The 22657-nt window shown below is 40.6% G+C and overlaps 3 protein-coding genes across 3 annotated transcripts; all 3 read right to left on the bottom strand.

The window, feature by feature from the left end:
- Window positions 1-1724: 1724 nt before the first annotated feature.
- Window positions 1725-6988, bottom strand: LOC132430256 (olfactory receptor 52B4-like). Its single transcript, XM_060019667.2, is given in 4 exon segments — window positions 1725-2250; window positions 2252-2312; window positions 2315-2695; window positions 6862-6988. Coding segments are annotated over 4 exon segments (1095 nt in total).
- A 3166-nt stretch (window positions 6989-10154) lies between these two features.
- LOC132430255 (RNA polymerase II subunit A C-terminal domain phosphatase SSU72 like protein 3-like) lies at window positions 10155-10742 on the bottom strand. Its single transcript, XM_060019666.1, has one exon. It carries the CDS (start codon window positions 10737-10739, stop codon window positions 10155-10157), a length of 585 nt encoding a protein of 194 aa, XP_059875649.1. The 5' UTR covers window positions 10740-10742.
- A 1370-nt stretch (window positions 10743-12112) lies between these two features.
- Window positions 12113-13244, bottom strand: LOC132429077 (RNA polymerase II subunit A C-terminal domain phosphatase SSU72 like protein 3-like). The gene is made up of 2 exons (XM_060017282.1): window positions 12624-13244; window positions 12113-12519 (listed from the first exon to the last, which is right to left on the bottom strand). Exon 1 carries the CDS (start codon window positions 13236-13238, stop codon window positions 12654-12656), a length of 585 nt encoding a protein of 194 aa, XP_059873265.1. The 5' UTR covers window positions 13239-13244; the 3' UTR covers window positions 12113-12519; window positions 12624-12653.
- Window positions 13245-22657: the final 9413 nt, after the last annotated feature.

Here is a 22657-nt window from a genome sequence, read left to right as displayed (position 1 = left end):
ATCAAAAAGACAAGAAATAACAAGTGCCAGTGAGGATGTGAAGAAAAGGGAACCACCGTGCACTGTTGTGGGAATGTAAATTGTTGCAACCACTACAGAAAAGAGTATGGAGGTTCCTCAAAAAATTAAAAATATAGCTACCATGTGATCCTCAAATTGCACTTCTGGGTATTTATCTGAAGGAAATGAAAATACTGACTCAAAAACCATCTGCACCCCCAGGTTTATTATTGCAGCATTATTTACCATAGCTAAGGCATGGCAACAACCTAAGTGTACATGGATGCATGGATAGATAAAGAAAATACAGCATATGTATCATGAAATATTATTCCAGATTAAAAAATAAATAAATCCTGCCATTTGTGATAACATAGATGGAACTTGATGGCATTATGTCAAGTGAAATAGGTTAGACAGAGAAAAAATAAATACTGTGTGATATCACTTGTATGTGAAATCTAAAGAAGTTGAGCTCAGAGAGATTGGTAATAGAAAGGTGGTTGCCAGAGTCTGGGGGTGGGGGAAAGGAGGAGATGTTGGTCAAAGGGTACAAACTACCAGTCAGAAGAGGACTAAGTTCTCAGGATAATAACAGCATGGTGATTAGAGTGAACAACACTGTGTCATATACTTGAAAGTCGATAACACTGTACATCTTAGATGTTCTCACCACAAAAAAAGGAAATGATAGTTTTGTTCGATGATGGAGGTGTTAACTAATGCTACTGTGGCAATCATGCTGTAAAAAACTAAGTGTGTAGGAACAACAAGATATACACCTTAAATTACACAATGTTGTATGGCAACTATATCTCAATAAACCTGGGAGAAAATATTTTCTACAAGTCAAGAGATGTTATCCCAAGACAAAGCATGGATATATTTGGAGTATGGCATGAATTAGGAAAGGTAAAGAGTTAGTGAGCTGGCGGGTCAGTGGAAGAGCGGATTCCTTGGAAATTGATCTAGGAAGTACTGCATTAAAGGAGGCCAAAAAACAGTCCTTGAGTGCCCAGCTGATGAGATCACTGAAGATCATGGTCTGATGTGAAAATTGAGGGACTTCCCATTCTTCAACATTCTCCTGGTACATAGCACCCATCAAATACCACGTTAGCATTTTCCCGTTACACAAGGGGTCAGCCTCAGTCTCCCAAAGGGTTTTGAAAATGTGATTCAAGCAATTCATTTACATTCCTGTGCTCTGACATATATGTGATAGGATATAAATTATAGTATAATAAAAATACCTGAAACCCTAAGAATCACTGATTCTAAGAAAGTCGCTTAGCTATATAGAAAGACATAAAGGAATGCAGGTTTATATGTGATAGTTCAGGGATGTCACAAGATGTCTCAAAGGATGAGAAACTCAGTGACGAATAATTGAAAAAAATGTGAAACCAGAGCATTGTTCTCATTTCTTCTATTACCAAAGATCAGGTTAGTGATATGTAAGATGTAAGACTTTGGGAAGTCCTACTTCTAGCCACATACTCTGTGCAGGATGGAGCTTACTCAGTCAAACACGACATTGTTCACTGTACTGCTTTGATAGTAGAAACTGGAAGTTCAGTACCTACCTGGTGAACATTCTACAGAAACAATTCACTAAACTATTACGTAGTGTGTTAGTTTACCACTAGCATTTATATCCACCAGTTCCATAGTTCACATCATGGATAGCTAGAGATGTTGAAAACGCTGTTCCTCCTCCAAAGTTATTTCTGCATTGGAAAAAATATGTGAGCTACCTGCTCTCGAATTTGCTCGATCTTGATCCCATAAGTGATGGGATTCAGCATAGGTGGAGCCAGAATGCACACATTATCCAACAAGATGTGGATATGAGGTGGAACCTGGCTTCCAAACTGCTGAGTAAGCGTTGTGATGATCGCAGGCCCATAAAAGAGGATGATGATGCAGACATGAGAGCCACACGTGTTGAGAACCTTGTGACAAGCATCTTGGGAAGGCACGTGGAAGACAGCATGGAGAATAAGCGTGTAGGAAACGAAAATTAATAGGACATTTAAGACCACTGTTGACATTATAACAGAGAGTCCATACCAGATGTTTACCCGTATGTCATTACAAGCATATTTGGCCAAGCCGATGTGTTCACAACAGGTGTCTGGAATTATATTACTTTGGCAGAAAGTCAGTCTTTTCAGAAGAAATATCATGGGGAAAATCATGCAATAACTTCTCAGAAAGATGGTAACACCAATTTGCCCGATCAGTGTGTGTGAGAATAGTGGTGTATCTCAGTGGGTAGAAGCATATGGCAATGTAGCAGTCAAATACCACACCACCAAGGTCCCTGACTCAGACATGAAAGTGCTGTGTGTAATGAAGAACTGTGTGATGCAGCGATTCAAGGAGATGTCCCCAGCACAGAACCAGAAGATGGCCAAGGCCTGAGGTACTACGCATGTGGAGAGGACAAAGTCTGCCCCAGCCAGCATGCAGAGGAAGAGGTACATGGGTTCATGGAGGCTGTGTTTTGTCACAATAATGAATATGAGAAGGCTGTTCCCAGATAGGGCAATGACGTACGAAAAGAAGAAAGGGATGGAAATCCACATGTGCTGGTCCTCTAGGCCAGGGATGCCCAGCAAGTGGAAGACTGTGTGACTGACACCAGTGTGGTTTAAGGAAACATACCCATGGAGACCACCAGGGACATCACCTCATACTCACAGAGATGAAAAATCCAGATTTTCCTGGAATATCCTTTTGGCATATCTCACACTCTCCATCTTCTTTGAACATGCAAATAATAAGAAACATAAAAGGTCAATAGGGTATGTTCTCTGCTTCAATGAGTGACAGTCTAATTAAAAGATATGCATATCTCCAGATAATCAAACAAAACATATCATTGTATATATTTCTCCTACCAACAGAGGCTTATTAATATTCAAAGGAAGTCATTATATGTACCTGTGAAGGCTGTAACAAGAGGTTTCTTGAATATAAACTTGAACTTCACCTTGTGGTGGATGGTTTATCATAAAGAGAATGAAAAGAGAACAAAGTAATATGGAAAACATAGGTATTCAAATTGAAGTATACCATTTATGAACAGTGTTCATTCAGATCCAGGTGGCTATGCACAGGGAATACTGAAGAAAGCAGCATGTGGGGTCATACAGGCAGATTTAGCCTAACTAATGGAAATGAGATTTAAAATCTCTCTGAATTCACCACATACAATTTGCACACTTGTGAAGGGATTCAGTAGACAAAGGTTAAGGAGTAACACTGACAGGGCCTGAGTGCCTGAGGTGACACACTGCTCATGCTCACATCTTAGGAACTACGTTTAGAAATGACTGAAATTGGAAAATAAGGCATTAGTGCTGGAAGGGGATGGGGATGACATTGGAAGATTTTTCTGCAGGCAGAAATATTGTCATTTGGTTCTTAGTGTACATTCATTCATTCATTAATCCAGATGCAGAAAAAAATGGGAAACTTCCAGGATCCTAGGGGCTTAAGTTTGAGAGTGAAGCAAACTTTAAGCAGGTGGTTTTAGAATATTGGAGATAAATGTTGATTCTTTCTGTTGATGGGTATCTCAGAATATCTATCTCAGTATAAGTTATGTCTTAGGCTCATTAATAGTTTATCTTCCATCCCAGGTTACCTCTCTTTGTGCCTCTGTTTTTTCTTTGAGCGGAAGAAAATCAGCTCCTATAACCATCCTCCCAGTGATGGAAGAAACTGTTCTACAATTACAGTTACTGGTCAAGAGAGCCTAGTCACTGGCCTTGATACAGTGAACTGTCTCTGGAGAGTATAGGGCTACTCTGTGAGAAGGAAAAAGCCAGAAAGACACAATTCAACACAGAGAGGGGCTTGAGAAGGGAGGAGATGACAGAAGCTGAGGATGGGTGTGTGTTTGGAGAAAAAGAGTAAAAGGGAAGTGCTGTTTGTTTTTTGGGGGTTTTTTCACTGAAAAATGGAAGCCAGGGAACTCAGGGGTATTTGCCTGTTTGGTCTCCTGATAGAGCGACTTTGGTGTAATACATGTTCATCCTAGAAATCCCCTTTCAAATGTCTCCTGTCTCATGTTTTCTTCTCACATCTGCCTAAGAGGGCCTGGAGGTCTCCTCTTTCCACACCCTGCTTTAGGAACCCCAGCACAGATCCCAGACATTCTCAGGGCTCCTCTAATATTTGCCAAGACATATCTGCAGTCTAAGTCAGTATCTCCATCTTTTAATGCCCGGTCCACTTATTGGGCACCAGTTATTTTTTTGGATGATGACTCCTTATTACTAACTTTCAGGAACATCAGATAGACCATGTATTCTCACCTCCCTCCCCAGACCTCACCCTCCACTTCTGCTAGAACCAACCGGATTTGTGTCTCTGGTCACTATCATTCCACACATATTAACAGCCTCCAAGCGTCCTGTACCCTCTGGCGTGTCTGGGACATAACACCTTCCCAGCACTTACCTTCGTCCTTGAACCAACTCCATCTGCAGGTGTATAATTCATTTATCAGCCTTAGACTGAGTCTTCAGGAACAGCCGTTCAATTGGAGAGGAAATTTACCTTGTTGCAGGATTTGGGCTGTTTATCCTCTGTCACGAGAGCCCTTGAGGGAAAGCACTTACACCAGGGCTCCAGGGACAGAACTGTCTCCAAGAGCCTCACCTTCTTCCTAAATGGGCTGGGTCTCTAAGACCACTTCACATCTTCCTCACTTCCACTCCTTTTCTCTCTTTTTCATCTCCAGATAATCTGACACATAAATCATCTACCATGTAAACCAGCCTTGCTTCAGGCCTATTGTAATACAACAGGAATATAAATACCTACAATTAATATGGACTCATGGTTTTTAAAGTTTTATTCTTCATGAAAACAATTAATGAAACTCACATGAGTTTCAAATTCCAGAGTCATGAATACTGATGTTTACCTCTGTTGTCTAAGGGTATAGAATTGTACAAGCTTAGCAGTTAGTAGGAGACGTGTGGGTCTCGATGCCTTAGACATGTCTCTATTTCATTTGCCTAACTAACTCCTTTAACTGCATTCAAGATTGTTCACTTTATCTTAATTTTCAGTTTGATCTGCAGAGGCCTACACATAGCTTTCTTTGTTTTTAAAGTCCTTGAAGTTCTCAGAGATTTTCGACTCTGTAAATTTATTGTTTTTACCACATTTGGATATACTCAGCAATTATTTCTACAAAACATTTTTCTGTCCCCTTCTCTCATTTCATTTCGACATCCCAACAACAACACATATGTTAGACCTTTTGACATTGTTGCATCAGTACTTGAAAGTCTCTTGATTTTTCTGTATTTTCTGTCTCTTCTCCAGTTGGATAATTCTATTGAAAGATCTGATTGTCTATTTCCACAAGTAGGGTTACCTTGGTCAAGAGGTAAATGCATTTGTAGTTTTGTCCTATGTGGATAGATTCCCTTTGAGAGGCTACACTATCTTTCATTACTAACAGCAATGTATGAAAGTAACTTTTTCCTCACAGACTTGCCTGTAGACTATATTGTCAAGTCATTGAACATTTGTCAATCTGACAGTTTGTCGAGTGGAACTATCTGAACAAATGGATGGCAATAATTCTTCCCTCTGCTGTCCACACAAGACAACTCCTCCATCATGAGCTACAGTCTATTCTCCACTCTCTTGCATCTGTGATGGCCTCATGACATGCTTTGGCCAATGGAGTGAGATGGAAGTATTATATCCTCTGCCCAGTGGATCTACAGTGAAGTGAATGTAGGAACAACAGTCAGAAGGTGAATATATAATCAAGAAGCAACACCAGGGTAGATTGGACTTGGGAAGTGAGGGAACTGAAATAAAATAATTACAAATGAAGCTACTGACACACTTATATTGTGAGGTTATTGCTTCTTGGATTATAAAGTATTTCTGTCATTTTTGGACTTTTTAAAATTGTTATTGTAAACACACAAATACAGAAAACAAAACAAAACAAATGAATGGCTTAACAAATTCTTATAAGGCAAACATCACCCAGGTTAAGTAATAAAACTTGATCAGACACACCTGCAGCTGTGTCCATGTGCCCAGTCACAGTCACAAAGCCATCCTTGGCATACCTAACCTTTCTAGTTATACGTATATTCATATCTTACAGCAATTTGCATCTAAATGCTGCCATTTCATCTTCAACAACCTTCTAAATATTCCATTTGCCTCTGTGTCTTAACTGGAACCATGTCTGTCTACTCAAGAAACTGCTGTATTTCCAGCAGCACATCTGAATCTTTATTTCTCATTCCTCATGGTTAGACAGAACGATATTACTGTTAGCTACAATTACAATTTACAAGCATAACTTCCCCTCCATTTAGCAAAACTACCAACATCAGTGGTGTTCAGACCACACGGCAACTGTTCTCCCACCATATTTAACTAACACCTGATCTAGCCCCATCCTCCCCACCCAATGATTTTTTTTAATGTAGCACCCAGAGGACCACAGAGAATTTAGCAGCTTTCTGGTCCAAATTCTGACTCAATTTTGGTGGATCTGAAGCTGGAAAGAACTTGCCACAATGAAGAGCATCCTAAGATACTGGTAAAAGGACTGTCCAATGATGAAGATCAGGATTCGGCATCCTGGGACTGCACTCACCATGAGTAAGACCCGAAGACAGCCAGTAGTTCGCAATCCTGGCTAAACACTGTGGGTAACATCTACAGCTCCACGTAAATGATCTCTGGGTTCCAATCACCCCTTCTAATCTGTCTCCGACTCTCCGCACAAGGAAGCCCCCGGTGCTGCACGGGTTCGGGAGGAAACATGGGCCCAGGCAGCCTCCCAGGTGACCTTTAACTCACCTTCTGCTCTCATTCTTAGCAACTCCAGCAACCAAAAGTTTACCCACTCAATGCCCACAATGTTCAGGGTTTTGACGTCTTCCTCAACTGCATCTTTTTTTTTAAAGATTTTTGTGATGTGGACCATTTTTTAAAAAGTCTTTACTGAATTGGTTACAATCTTGCTTCTGTTTTATTTTTTGGCTTTTTTCCTGCAAGGCATGTGGGATCTTAGCTCCCTGACCAGGGATCGAACCCCCACCCCCTACCTTGGAAGGTGAAGTCCCAACCACTGGGCTACCTGGGAAGTCCCTCAACTGCATTTTTCTAACTCTACAAGAGACACCAACTTCTACAGTTCCATCAAGAACTCTACCACTAGATCAAAACTGAAACAGTAAATTCACCAACATTAAAGTTCTAACTTTCCAATCTCTTTTATATGTTTATGGCCTATAAGGGCTCTTAGACAAACAATGTTCCACCATCTATTTAATCCAGTCCCATTCCTTTTCACTTATTCACATACACTTTATATTTTGTTTTTTTAAGTAAATGTATTATATTATTTTTAATTTTTATTGGACTATATAGTTGATTTACAATGTTGTATTAGTTTCTACTGTACAGCAAAGTTTATCAGTTATACATATATATATCCACTCTTTTTCAGATTCTTTTCCCATATAGCTCATTACAGAGTTGAAAAGAGTTCCTTGTGCTATACAGTAGGTCCTTATTAGTTATCTATTTTATATACACTTTATGTTTTGTAATTCATCACTGTAATCACTACATTTTAGCACCTGCAACATTTTACAGATCTGTCATATTTTCATTGACTTGCCCAAACAGATAGGAACTCAATTAGCAACATATTAAATTTTCCTCAAAATGGATTTTCCAGCAAAAATAATATCAACTGGACAAAACATTTCTATCTTCAGAACACCCAAAACTACCTAAAAATCTACTTCAATTTGGTGTTCCCATCACATGGAATGATAGCCTCAATGGATTATCCCCTACTGGCACCTATCCTGACCCTCTACCAACCATCAGAGGAGAGACTGATCATAAAGGGTACTGAATCTACCAGGAAAGAAACCCTCACCGCCCTACCACCAGCACTGCCACATGAATGTACGTGCACCTGGTCACCTATGGTGAAAACCAGAAAATTGAGAGTGCTTCTAAATTCCTCCCTCTCTCTGCTCTTCAGCAAGTCCTGTAATTTCAACTCCAATATCTTTCTGGTCCCATATCTACTCCACCTCTCCAGAGCCACCACCCTAAAACTGGGTCCACACTTATCCTCAGGAATTACTGTACAAACTAGTCCCAACAGGTCCAACCTTGCTCCAATGTGCCTACAATCTGTAAAGAAAGTCGACATCTACTTTGTGACATAGCAAGTAACCTAATTCAACCAAACCAACTACCTCTCCTTTATTTTCTCCTGCATGTCACACAGGACTTGGTGCCACTGCTGATTAGAACCAAGAGTGTTTTACTTCCCAATAGTAAGGATCCACTTTCAGAGGAGCACAAAACTCAAAACGATGAATGTTTTAAACATAAAGAAAATTCTCCTTAGGAAAGAATGCTTTTCTCCATGGAATTCAAATGGCTTGAACAATAAGAAGCTAAGGGGATCCGTTTGTAATATGCATCCCCTACCACAAATGAAAAGACACCTTATCTTTAAATTAGAGGTTTTATTTCATTTAATGAGCTATTTAATTAAACAGATCATACCAGGATTTTAGTAATAAATGCCACCCATTATCTACCCTGAGTTTCTAATACAGTTGGCATTAGCTATCTACCTTACGCTTGGTCATGTATATATGTCCATGCCTCTCATTAGAGAAATGCAAATCAAAACTACAATGAGACATCATCTCACACCAGTCAGAATGGCCATCATCAAAAAATCTAGAAACAATAAATGCTGGAGAGGGTGTGGAGAAAAGGGAACACTCTTGCACTGCTGGTGGGAATGTGAATTGGTACAGCCACTATGGAGAACAGTATGGAGGTTCCTTAAAAAACTACAAATAGAACTACCATATGACCCAGCATATACCCTGGGCATATACCCTGAGAAAACCATAATTCAAAAAGAGTCATGTACCAAAATGTTCATTGCAGCTCTATTTACAATAGCCCGGAGATGGAAACAACCTAAGCGTCCATCATCGGATGAATGGATAAAGAAGATGTGGCACATATATACAATGGAATATTACTCAGCCATAAAAAGAAACGAAATTGAGCTATTTGTAATGAGGTCGATAGACCTAGAGTCTGTCATACAGAGTGAGGTAAGTCAGAAAGAGAAAGACAAATACCGTATGCTAACACATATATATGGAATTTAAGGAAAAAAATGTCATGAAGGACCTAGGGGTAAGACAGGAATAAAGACACAGACCTACTGGAGAACAGACTTGAGGATATGGGGAGGGGGAAGTGTAAACTGTGACAAAGCGAGAGAGAGGCATGGACATATATACACTACCAAACGTAAGGTAGATAGCTAGTGGGAAGCAGCCGCATAGCACAGGGATATCAGCTTGGTGCTTTGTGACCACCTGGAGGGGTGGGATGGGGAGGGTGGGATGGAGAGAGATGCAAGAGGGAAGAGATATGGGAACATATGTATATGTATAACTGATTCACTTTGTTATAAAGCAGAAATTAACACACCATTGTAAAGCAATTATACCCCAATAAAGATGTTTAAAAAAAAAAAAGATGTGGCACATATATACAATGGAATATTACTCCGCCATAAAAAGAAACGAAATTGAGCTATTCGTAATGAGGTGGATAGACCTAGAGTCTGTCATACAGAGTGAAGTAAGTCAGAAAGAGAAAGACGAATACCGTATCCTAACACATATATATGGAATTTAAGAAAAAAAAATGTCATGAAGAACCTAGGGGTAAGACACGAATAAAGACACAGACCTACTAGAGAACGGACTTGAGGATATGGGGAGGGGGAAGGGTGGGCTGTGACAAAGCGAGAGAGAGGCATGAATTCTTTCTTCTGAGTCAAGTACCCACACCATTGTCCCTCAAATTGGAAGGCTTTGGATGCCGACTAGCGGTCCATGTTCCATTTCCCATGAAATATATTCTCCTCCACTTCCTTCCCTGGGTTGAAAAAAAGGGTACTTGAAAAAAATTATAGAGACAGCCTTAGTGGACAGGGCTTTGAGGACACTTCTCACAGAAGATACCACTAGCCCAAAAGTCCAGGCACAAGTTCTTATCTGCAAAGGAGCTGAAATCAGCCAAGATCTTCAGCAGAAGCAGACTGTGTGAAGAAAGTTCCCTCCTGTTTTCTCCTTCTCTGCCTGGAGCAACTCAGCCAGACTGCCTTCCATGTCTTCCACCTGCTGGAGACCTTGGCAGAGCTCACAGATGATCAGAGATCCAAGGGTGGCTAATTCCAGGGTGTCCTCTATGTCCACATTGATCACGTGCACAGGCTGCCAGGTCTCCTGATCTCTGGCACACATAGCTGCCACAACCCTGTTATAGACTCTCTCCGCACAGGTGAAGATGACATCAAAGGGATCTCTGCACTCTTGAAATCTTTCTGGGTGAGGCTTGATTCTGTCACTTCTTTTCAAGATGTGTAAGACTCCATTCCCTTTGTAGTATTTTTGGTCTTTACAGGAAAGGTCTTTCTGCATCATATTACATGAAGTTGAAAAGTCATAAGCCACTGGTTCCTTGGGCGCCAGTCTTGGGAACCTCATGAGGGATCCCATTCCAAAAAACCTGACACTGAAACTTTTCTTCCTGAGGATGCTGTGGGCTTCCATGCTCCTGTTTATGTTACGCATACAGACCACAGCCACTCTGAGTGGAGAGGAGGGCATTATGGAGGCTCCTTGGGACTCCCAGCCAGACGAGTGGACTTCAGGGGTCAAGGGAACTCTGAAGCCAGGAGGTTGACCAGCTGGGTCCAGCTCTCCCAACCTGTGTTAGTGTCAAACAACGGAAACCGGGTTTACATGGAGTCACCTCCCCACAGTGGGAGGAGAATTCTTGATTGATGATTGGCTTAGCTCTTGAGTGATTGGGTTTGGATAGTGGGCTCTGACCAGAGAACCCAATCCAGTCATCAGAACCATCCGGTCGTTAAATCACCTGAATGTCTAAATCTCCACAAGGGTATGCTTACCCCATGGGTGTGTCTTGAAATCTCCACTTAGCCCTGTTGGTGCACCTGTGGATGGGCCTACGATTGATATTAGGCAAATTACCTAGACTCCTCCAAAACTTGTCACCAGCCCCTCCAGTGACTTGAGAACATGCCTGTGAAAAACGTGTTTGAAACTTCCAAGCTCACACTTAAGTCAATTTTACATAAAATTACAAGAGTTGTTTCATATTCCTTTCATCAGCTGATACTCTAGAAGTGTAATTGTGTCAAATCTCAGGAGGATTCCTATAGTTTTGCCTATAAAGTAATAAAATGATTCACCAGTGTAAAAAGCGACTCCTGGAAAACATCCCTGCTGACAGTGTTTCAGGAGTTACAAGAACACTACACATCCTCCTATTGATTTTCTTGAATTCATGATGATTCTCCAGGGACTGGAGCGGCCTCCACCGGCTCTCCCATGTCTTCAAGTATGGCTCTGTCAGACCATTCTATACTGAAATAGTCATTTATAGTTCCACTCCTTTTGTTAGTTTGCACAGTTGACTGAGCAAAGGTCATAGAGGTAAAACTCATGAACGGGACACCAAACAGGAAGGAGAGACAGTCCTGTCACTTCAAAATGGTACAGAATGAACATCCATTTAGAAAGCCACAGATTTTATGTCCCTGTGCCTCTGTCAATTATAGTGATTGTCACATTGAAAAGAGTCCTACCTCGGTAAACGCACTCGGTCTTCTCAAAGCGTGAATCCAAGACCCAGGGCCTTAACATCAACCTGGAATATGAGACAAAGGCAAATTTGGACCCCAGACCACCAAATCAGAAACTCTGGGAGTCGAGCCTGGAGATCTGGGATGTACGAAGCCCTTCAGGTGATTGTGATGTGCACCAAAGCATGAGAGCAGCTGTCTCAAAGCAGAGGGTCCTGAGCCTTGGCTGGACCTTAGAAGTCCCTGGGAATTCGTTCCAAGCAGGGCTTCAAGAGCACAAGGGAAGCAGGATGTTTGTAAGAGAAAAGTCATGGTAGGAAAAACCAGGCATAAATGAAAATGTACTCAGAACTTACATATAGCATGAAATTTTTTTATTAGCGTCAGTGACCCAGACCTGAAACATTCTAACACACAGCGAAGAGCAAGATCTTGGGCTCAAACTATAATCAAGACCAGAGGGGAGGACCATGTTTCAGAAGAATTGAGAAATACTTCTTTAAGCCAACCCTTGAAGACTAGTACACTAACTGGTGCCACATAATGTGAAGAAGGTGAAGGGGGGAGACTCGGGGGATCGGCCATGGTTTGCTCATCTGGAAGTGGAGTTCCTGGATGTTCACTTCCTCACGGAACTATGTGAGCACTGAATTGTCTCTTCCAAGGAAAGTACCTCGAATGCTGTCCCCAGTGTTGGAAGGGTTTTATGCCTAGTGGTAGTCCGTGTTCCATTTCCCATAAAATGCTTTTCCCCACTTCCTTCCCTGGCTGGGGTGTCTCTGAAAAAAAAAAATCATACACATGTCCTTTAGCAAAAAGAGTTTTGAATACACTTCTCACAGAAAATACCAACTAGCCCAAAAGTCCAGGCACAAGTTCTTACCGAGGAAGGAGTTCAAACCAGCCAAGATCTTCAGTAGAAGCAGACCGTGTGCAGAAAGCTCCTTCCTGTTTTCCCCTCTGCTGCCAGGAGAAGCTCAGCCAGACTGCTTTCCATGTCATCTGCCTGCTGGAGACCTTGGCAGAGCTCACAGATGATCAGAGATCCAAGAGTGGCGTCCTCCAGGGTGTCGTCTATGTCCACGTTGATCACGTGAACAGGTTGACAGGTCTCCTGCTCTCGGGTGCACAGATCTGCCACCACCCTGTCATAGACGCTCTCCTGACATGTGAAGATGACATCAAAGGGATCCCTGCACTCTTGAAATCTTTCCGGGTGAGGCTTGATTCTCTCATTTCTTCCCAAGACGTGTAAGACACCATTGCTTCTATAGCGTTCTCCATCTTTGCGGAGACGGTCCTTGCTCATTTGCTCATACGTGGTGGAAAAATCATAAACCACGGGGAGGTTACCTGCACGTCCTGGGAGCCTCACACAGGATCCGACTCCAAAAGACTTGACATTGAACCCTTTCTTCATGAGGACGCTGTGGGCTTCCATGCTCCTGTTCATGTTACTCATACAGACCACAGCCACCCTGAGTGGAGAGGAGGGCATGATGGAAGCTCCTTGGGACTCCCAGCCAGATGAGTGGACTTCAGGGGCCGAGGGAACTCTGAAGCCAGAAGGATGACCGGCTGGGTCCAGCTCTCCCAACCTGTGTTAGTGTCAAACAACGGAAACCGGGTTTATATGGAGTCACCTCCCCACAGTGGGAGGAGAATTCTTGATTGATGATTGGCTTAGCTCTTGAGTGATTGGGTTTGGATAGTGGGCTCTGACCAGAGAACCCAATCCAGTCATCAGAACCATCCGGTCGTTAAATCACCTGAATGTCTAAATCTCCACAAGGGTATGCTTACCCCGTGGGTGTGTCTTGAAATCTCCACTTAGCCCTGTTGGTGCACCTGTGGATGGGCCTACGATTGATATTAGGCAAATTACCTAGAGTCCTCCAAAACTTGTCACCAGCCCCTCCAGTGACTTGAGAACATGCCTGTGAAAAACGTGTTTGAAACTTCCAAGCTCACACTTAAGTCAATTTTACATAAAATTACAAGGGTTGTTTCATATTCCTTTCATCAGCTGATATTCTAGAAGTGTAATTGTGTCAAATCTCAGGAGGATTCCTATAGTTTTGCCTATAAAGTAATAAAATGATTCACCAGTGTAAAAAGCGACTCCTTGAAAACATCCCTGCTGACAGTGTTTCAGGAGTTACAAGAACACTACACATCCTCCTATTGATTTTCTTGAATTCATGATGATTCTCCAGGGACTGAAGTGGCCTCCACCAGCTCTCCCATGTCTTCAAGTATGGCTCTGTCGGACCATTCTATACTGAAATAGTCATTTATAGTTCCATTCCTTTTGTTAGTTTGCACAGTTGACTGAGCAAAGGACATAGAGGTTGCCTGTGGGTCCTGGGAGCCTCACACGGGATCCAGCTCCAAAAGATTTGACACTGAACCCTTTCTTCATGAGGATGCTGTGGGCTTCCACGCTCCTGTTCATGTTACTCATACAGACCACAGCCACCCAGAGCGAGAAGGAGGGCATGGTGGTCGCCACTCGGGACTCCAGCCAGACGGCTGGAGATTGAGGGGACTCTGAAGCCAGGGAGAAGACTGCCTCCATCCAGCTCTTCCAACTAGTGTACTGTCAAAGAACAGAGACCAGGCTTATATGAAGTCACCACCCACCCTTGGTGCCTGGAGAACTCTTGATTGATTGATTGATTGATTGGGTTAACTCTTGATTGGCTGGGTTTGGATAGTGGGCTCTGACCAGAGAACTCAATCCAGTCATCAGAACAATCGGGTGATTAAATGAACTGAAAATCTAATTCTTTGCAAGGGTATGGTTACCCACTGGGAGCGTTTTGAAATCTCTAGTTAGCCCTGTTTGTTCACCTGTGTATGGGACTACTATTGATATTAGACAAAATACCTAGACTATTCCCAAGCTTGTCACCGACCACTCCAGTGACCTGTGAACATACATGTGGAAAATGTGTTTGAAATTTCCATGCTTACACTTAATTCAGTTATATGTAAAATTAAAAGTGTTTTGTGTATTTCTTTCATACAATTGATACTCTACAAATGTAACTGTGTTAAATCAGAGGAAGGCACATACAGTTTTGTCCATAAAATCATAAAATGATTCACCAGTGTAAAAAGTGACTTCTGGAAAACATACCTGCTGATAGTGTTTCAGGAGTTACAAGAACACCACACATCCTCCTTTTGATTTTCTTAAATTCATGATAATTCTCGAAAGACTCCAGTGGCCTCCACCAGGTTTCTGATGTCTTTTACACTCAGTCTCATAGTGGAATCCCCAAACCAGAAGCATCAACATCAATTGGGAATGTGTTAATGCAAATTTTGACCCCAGATCACCCAATCAGTATCTCTGGGAGTGGAGCCCATAGATCTGTCTTTTTTAGAAACACTCATATGATTGTGTATTACACCAAGGCTTAAGAGCACCTGCCTCGAGGCAGAGGTTTCTGCAACTTGACTGGACCTTGGAAGTCCCTGGGAAGTTGTAAAAAGCACTGTTTCAAGAATAGAAGAGAGGGCTTCCCTGGTGGTGCAGTGGTTGAGAGTCCGCCTGCCGATGCAGGGGACATGGGTTCGTGCCCCAGTCTGGGAGGATCCCACATGCCGCGGAGCGGCTGGGCCCGTGAGCCATGGCCGCTGAGCCTGCGCATCCGGAGCCTGTGCTCTGCAACGGGAGAGACCACAGCAGTGAGAGGCCCGCTTACCGCAAAAAAAAAAGAAAAAAAAAGAGACCTACTGTATAGCACAGGGAACTATTCTCATAATTTTGTAATAACCTATAAGGGAAAAGAATGTGAGGAAGAATATATATATGTATATATATGTGTGTATATATATGTATGTGTACATATATATACACATATATACACCTGAATCACTGTGCTCTACAACTGAAACTAACATAACATTGTAAATCAACTATACTTCAATTAAATATATATATATTAATATAAATATATATATATATAAAAAGGCACAAACTACTAGGTATAAAATAGATAAGCAACAAGGATATATTGTACAGCACAGGGAAATACAGACATTATCTTGTAATAACTTTAAATGGAGTAAAATCTATAAAATTTTGAATTACCTTGCTGTACCCATTTTGTATATTGATATACAATATTACTAATGTAATATTGTATATCAACTATACTTCAATTAAACAGTAAAGAATAGTGTAAAAAGATAAAATAAAATAAAATTTTTAAAGGAGAGAATTAAGGTCTCAGAGCCCAAATTATAATCATGACCTAAGGGGAGGATCACGTTTCAAAGGCATTGAGAAGCACTAAGCTAAGCCAATCCTTGAAGGCCAGTTCACAAAATAGTGCTGTATAATTTGGACAGAGGTGAAGGGAGGAGACTGGGAGGATCAGCCATAATTTGCTCATCTAGAAAATGGAGTTCCTGGATGGTAACATCATTGCAGAGTGATGTGATCCCTGAATTGTCTCTTCCAAGGTAAGTACCTTGAGCATCGTCTCCCACATAGGAAGGGATTTTATGACTACTGGTAGTCCATGTTCCAATTTCCATAAAACGCTTTTCCCATCCATTTTCTTCCCTGGGCAGGTGTACCTGAAAAAAATCGTACAAAGATATTTTAATGGAAAGAGCATTAAAGACACCTCTCACAGAAAATACAGACTAGCTCAAAGTTCCAGGCACAAGTTCTGATGGCTGAAGAAGCCCAAGATCTTCAGTAGAAGCAGACCATGTGAAGAAAGCTCCTTCCAGTTTTCCCCTCCACTGCCAGGAGCAGCTGGGCCAGATGGTCTTCTAGGTCATCAGCATGCTGGAGGCGTTGGCAGAGCTCACAGATGATCAAAGCTCCAAGGGTGGTGTCCTCCAGGGTGTCATCCGTGTCCACATTGATCAAGTGCACAGTCTGACAGGTCTCCTGCTCTCTGGCACACAGATCTTCCACAATTCTGTTGAAGATGCTCTCCTCACAGTTGGAATTGACATCAAAGGGATACTTGCAGTCTTGAATCTTCTGAGTGGGGTTTGATTCTCTCATTTCTTCCCAAGGTGTGTAAGGTTCCATTCCTGCTCTAGCATTCTTTACCTTTCCTGTTAAGGTTGTGTACATCTGCTTATATATCTTTGAGAAATGGTAAATCACTGCAAGATCTGCATTTTTGGAGAAAGAACAGTAGCTATAACCTCTGCAGTTTTTCACATACAATGTCTATTATGCAATCACACCCAATCAAATATTACCAAGCATTTCAAGAAATATCATCAATAACAAAATCATTGAGGAAAATGTAACAGGCACAGAACTACAAATGAATTAAATATTGGAATTATCAGACAGATATTTTTTAATAAAATGTTTATCTGGATCATTTTAGAAAATATCTATTGTGTCTTCAAAGTTAAATCATCACCAAAAGAGAAGTCCCCATCCAGGATCTCCAGGACCATAAGTAGTTGCCTATTGCCATCACGGGCTCAGCAAGAAGATGCATGGAAAATTTCTACTGAGTGTTGGTCCAACCTTAATTAATGTTATGAACTGAACTATAAATGTGAGCTATGAGGACTCATCTGTATCTCAGATGTGATGCCTGTATTAAACAGACTTCTGTGACCCTATTCAGAGATCCTGGCCCAGTCTGAGAGACTCCTGTTCTTCCTGGATTAGTTCAAGGAACAGAGATAACCCTGTGAGGAGCACACATATGATCCATTAAGACTGAGTGGAGCAGCGAATAATACCTCACCTGCTGAGCAGTTTACTGCAGAGCATTCTACTTCCCAAAACCTCCCATCACATCACCATTTGACTCAATGACCTGACAAAGCTTTGGCCTTTGGAAGAATTCCCACTGTCTAGAAATCTTGGGCTTCTCTAAGGAGGGCAGGGAGAACTACTTCTATAAATATTTCAAAGACAAGGACTAAGGCCTGAGAGCTTTGCAATTGACAAAAGACAACAAGATGTGCCTCAAACAGCAGATGAAGGAGAGGGTAGTCTTACTGAACCAAACTTTGGTCCGCTTGCCCAAACTCAGTAAAGCCAATCTACTGACACCAGGTTTGGGGAAAGGAAAGTGCAGTGTTTATTGCAGGTGCCAAACAAGGAGTCCAGGTGGCAAATGCTCAAAAGACCCAAACTCCCCAATGGCTTCTAGTGAAAGGTTTTTAAAGACAGTGTGCAGTAGAGGGTTGCATGGTGAGTGATCACCTCATAGACTTTCTTCTGATTGGTTGGTGGTGAGGTAATGGGGAGTCAGCATCATCAACCTTCTAGTTCCAACTGGTCTGGGGTCTACATGCTTGTGATTAGCATGCAGTTAACTTCTTCCACCTGGTGGGGGTTGTAGCATCTGCAAAATCACTCAAAGGATATGGCTCAGCATATCATCTTACAGCCCTTGAGAAGGAACTTAAGGTCCTTGACTTTGTTTAATGACAAAACTATTATTTTATCTTATTAACTGTTTGCTTTTGTTTCTGAATTTTCTCACTTCTCTGATTAAATTTATTCTTTGGAACTCAGAGAAGGCCTAGGAGGATAAAGTTTTTCTACAAACAAGAGATAGGCAAAGGACAAGTGGGGGGAGGGTGGGTCAGTCCCCAGAAGGCCCATAGTGTCCTGCTTGTTTACAGCAGGAACACACAGCCACTGCTCAGATCACAATCACCTCCTTTGTGCATTCTCTCTCCAATTTACTCAGCTTAGGTGACCAGAGACCTAATATTTGTGTACCTGTGTTATCCGGCTACTAAGGGAATCTAAGTACAGAAAATCCTATTTGATAAAGTTGACTTTCAGATGTATGGACTAGATGTATCTGTTTTCTCTCATTTCTTGGATATAAATACAAATGTGTTTCAGAAAGATGGTGACTATGAAAATTGCTGTAGTTTCATCCACTTCAATGTCAGGTTGTTTTGCAGCCAATTTTTACTCCTTGAGAGAATATACAGGAATAGATAATATATCTCTTCCTTTGGAGGTCTGAAAAATCTGCTTGAAAGCTTTGAAAGGCACCATCCAAGTTTTCAAGCTCAACAATAATTTCTTGTTCAACCGCCTAAGTTGAAGGACAGCCAGAGAGTTGAAGGAGAAGCTCTCGTGTTAAGATGTCACCCAGTATATAGTTGGAATACTGCAGTGAGTATAAGTACAAGACAATCAATGCTTTTATGCAATAAAAATATTTCCCTACTTGTTTGAGGCCCAAAATGAAAAATTTGTGAAACAAGCTATGGATGTACCAATGGATGCACCAGCATACCTATATATTAATTTTTTTCTAAATTAAATTTACAGTTTTGTCTTCTATATTAAGTACTGTCATTTTGTACAAAGAATAAATCTAAATTTACAGTGACTATTCAGAATTATTTTTTTCTCTCTGCTTCCTCCCCAGCTTCCTGAGCTCCAGCTGCTCTTATCCCTGGGAAAGTCCATGAGACGCTCAAGTGGGTTCTAGTCCATGGTTCATATTTCAACCTCAGAAATAAGTCCAGACCTGGCTGGAAGACAGTATTGGAGTAGAAGAATGAGGAACAGTAGCCACTGTATGTTACCGTTCATGGTCCCTCAGACCTGAATGATAAGTGACCATCTAACTGAGAAAATAACATCCTTGGGCATGAGGAGGCTTGGGTTTCCCCTGCCTGAAGCTACACTCCCCAAAGGAGAAAGGGAGGGGGGATAAATTAGGAGTATGAGATTAACAGATACAACTACTGTACATAAAATAGATAAGCAACAAGGATTTATGGTATAGCACAGGGAACTATATTCAATGTCTTATAATAACCCATAATGGAAAATAATCTGGAAATATATATAATATATATATATACATATAGATATATATATAATTGCATCACTTTGCTGTACACCTAAAAACTAACACAATATTGTAAATCAACCATACTTCAATTTTTTAAAAGATGGTTTTTCCTATAGTCAGTATTTTTTGAATGTTTTAAATATCTTTTTTATTATTACTACTTTATTTCCAATTTTTTGAAGTCTATTCTGGAAAAAAATACCTTGCCCTCAAAGTTCTTATGTCTTCTTGTAATTACCTCTACAAGAAAGTCCATATTCTCCAGACACATTTTTATGTGAAATCAGTGGACACTCAGTTGTATTTCTGTGGCTGAACACAGTTTGTTTATTTCCAAATTACTTCAAGAACCCAGGCAACAATTTATGTTTCATGTACTTTAGGACATCAGTGAACTGAAACTTTTTAAAGCTACATTTGTTCATGTGAATTCTTTGAGTTTCTTACAGAAAGCTTTGCAGTGCAATTGTCTGACTTTTTAAAATCAATAGTCAACTCAAGATAAGGGTCCAATTTTATTTTTTTGGATGTTGATATCCAGTTTTTCCAAAACTATTTATTGAAGAGAGACTATCCTTTCCCCATTGTGTGTTCTTGGCACACTTGTTAAAGATGAGTTGACAGTACCTGCCAGTTCCATACTGTAGCTTTGTAATATATTTTGAAATCAGGAAGTGCTATGTCTCCAACTGTGTTCTTTTCATTCAAAATTGCTTTGGCTATTCAGGGTCTTTTCAGGTTTCATATGAACTTCAGGATTATTTTTTTCTATTTCTATTAAAAATGGCTTTGGAAAGAACTCAAACAAACAACCTAACAATGCACCTAAAGCAACTAGAGAAAGAAGAACAAACAAAACCCAAAGTTATTAGAAGGAAAGAAATCATAAAGTTCAGGAGAAGAAATAAATGAAAGAGATTAAAAGTAAACAATAGAAAAGATCGATGAAACTAAAAGCTGGTTCTTTGAGAAGATAAACAAAACTGAGAAGCCTTTAGCCACACCCATCAAGAGAAAAAGGGAGAGGGCCCAAATCAATAAAATTAGAAACGAAAAAGGAGAAGTTACAACCGACACCACAGAAATACAAAGAAGCCTAAGAGACTACTATAAGCAACTATACGCCAACAAAATGGACAACCTAGAAGAAATGGACAAATTCTTAGAAAGGTACAATCTCCCAAGACTGAACCAGGAAGAAACAGAAAATATGAACAGACCAATTACAAGTACTGAATTTGAGTCTGCAGTTTAAAAACTCCCAACAAACAAAAGTCAAGGACCAGATGGCGTCACAGGCAAATTCTATCAAACACTTAAAGAAGAGTTAACACCTGTCCTTCTGAAACTATTCCAAAAAATTTCAGAGGAAGGAACACTTCCAAACTCATTCTATGAGTCCACCATCACCCTGATACCAAAACCAGACAAAGATACCACAAAAAAAAAAAAAGAAAATTACAGGCCAATATCACTGATGAACATAGATGCAAAAATCCTCAACAAAATACTAGTAAATCAAATCCAACAAAATATTAAAATGATTATATACCATGATCAAGTGGGATTTATCCCAGGGAAAAACATAAGCAGAACACTCTTTGACATGAATTGCAGCAATATGTTTTTGGATCCACCTCCTAGAATAATGAAAATGAAAACAAAAATAAACAATTGGGACCTAATTAAGCTTAAAAGCTTCTGCACATCAAAGGAAACCATAAACAAAACGAAAAGACAACCCACAGAATGGGAGAATATATTTGCAAACGATGCGCCCCACAAGGGATTAATCTCCAAAATATACAAACAGCTCATGCAGCTCAATATCAAGAAAAGAAAACAACCCAATCAGACAGTGGGCAGAGGGCCTTCCCTGGTGGTGCAGTGGTTGAGAGTCTGCCTATGATGCAGGGGACGCGGGTTTGTGCCCCAGTCCAGGAGGATCCCACGTGCCGTGGAGCGGCTGGGCCCGTGAGCCATGGTCGCTGAGCCTGCGCGTCTGGAGCCTGTGCTCCGCAACGGGAGAGGCCACAACAGTGAGAGGCCTACGTACCGCAAAAAAAAAAAAAAAGTGGGCAGAAGATCTAAATAGACATTTCTCCAAAGAAGACATACAGATGGCCAAAAGCACATGAAAAGATGCTCAACATCGCTAATTATTAGAGAAATGCAAATCAAAACTACAGTGAGGTATCACCTTACATTGGTCAGAATGGCCGTCATCAAAAAGTTTACAAACAATAAATGCTGGAGAGGGTGTGGAGAAAAGGGAACCCTCCTACACTGTTGTGTGGTTATGTAAATTGGTACAGCCATTATGGAGAACAGTATAGAGGTTCCTTAAGAAACCAACCAAAAATAGAGCTACCTGGGCACATATCTGGAGAAAACTATAATTCAAAAAGATACATGCACCCCAATGTTCATAGCAGTACTACTTACAATAGCCAAGACATGGAAGCAACCTAAGTGTCCATTGACAGAGGGATAGATAAAGAAGATGTGGTACATATATACAATGGAATATTACCCAGCCATAAAAAAGAACAAAATAATGTCACTTGCAGCAATTGGATGGACCTAGAGATTATCATACTAAGTGAAGTAAGTCAGACAAAGACAAATATCGTATGATATTGCTTATATGTGGAATCTAAAAAAGGGAGGCAAATGAACTTATTTACAAAACAGAAATAGACTCACAGACATAGAAAACAAACTTATGATTACCAAAGGGGAGAGAGGGATAAATTAGGAGTTTGGGATTAAAACATACACACTACTATATATAAAATAGATAAACAACAAGGACTTATGGTATAGCACAGGGAATTATACTCAATATCTTGTAATAACCTATAATGGAAGAGAATGTAAAAAAAGGATATATATTTATATGTATATATATATATATATATATATATATGTATAACTGAATCACTTTACTGTATACCTGAAACTAACACAACATTGTAAATCAATTATATTTCAATTTAAAAAAATTTAACAGCTTTGGGATTTTAATAGGGGTTGCATTGAATCTGTAGGTTTCTTTGAGTAGTATGGACATTTTAACAATATT

The sequence above is a fragment of the Delphinus delphis genome, chromosome 8 (assembly GCF_949987515.2).
Source record: "Delphinus delphis chromosome 8, mDelDel1.2, whole genome shotgun sequence".
Taxonomy (NCBI): domain Eukaryota; kingdom Metazoa; phylum Chordata; class Mammalia; order Artiodactyla; family Delphinidae; genus Delphinus; species Delphinus delphis.
The sequence above is the reverse complement of the archived record's forward strand: the minus strand, read 5'-3'. Positions and strand labels throughout refer to the sequence as shown.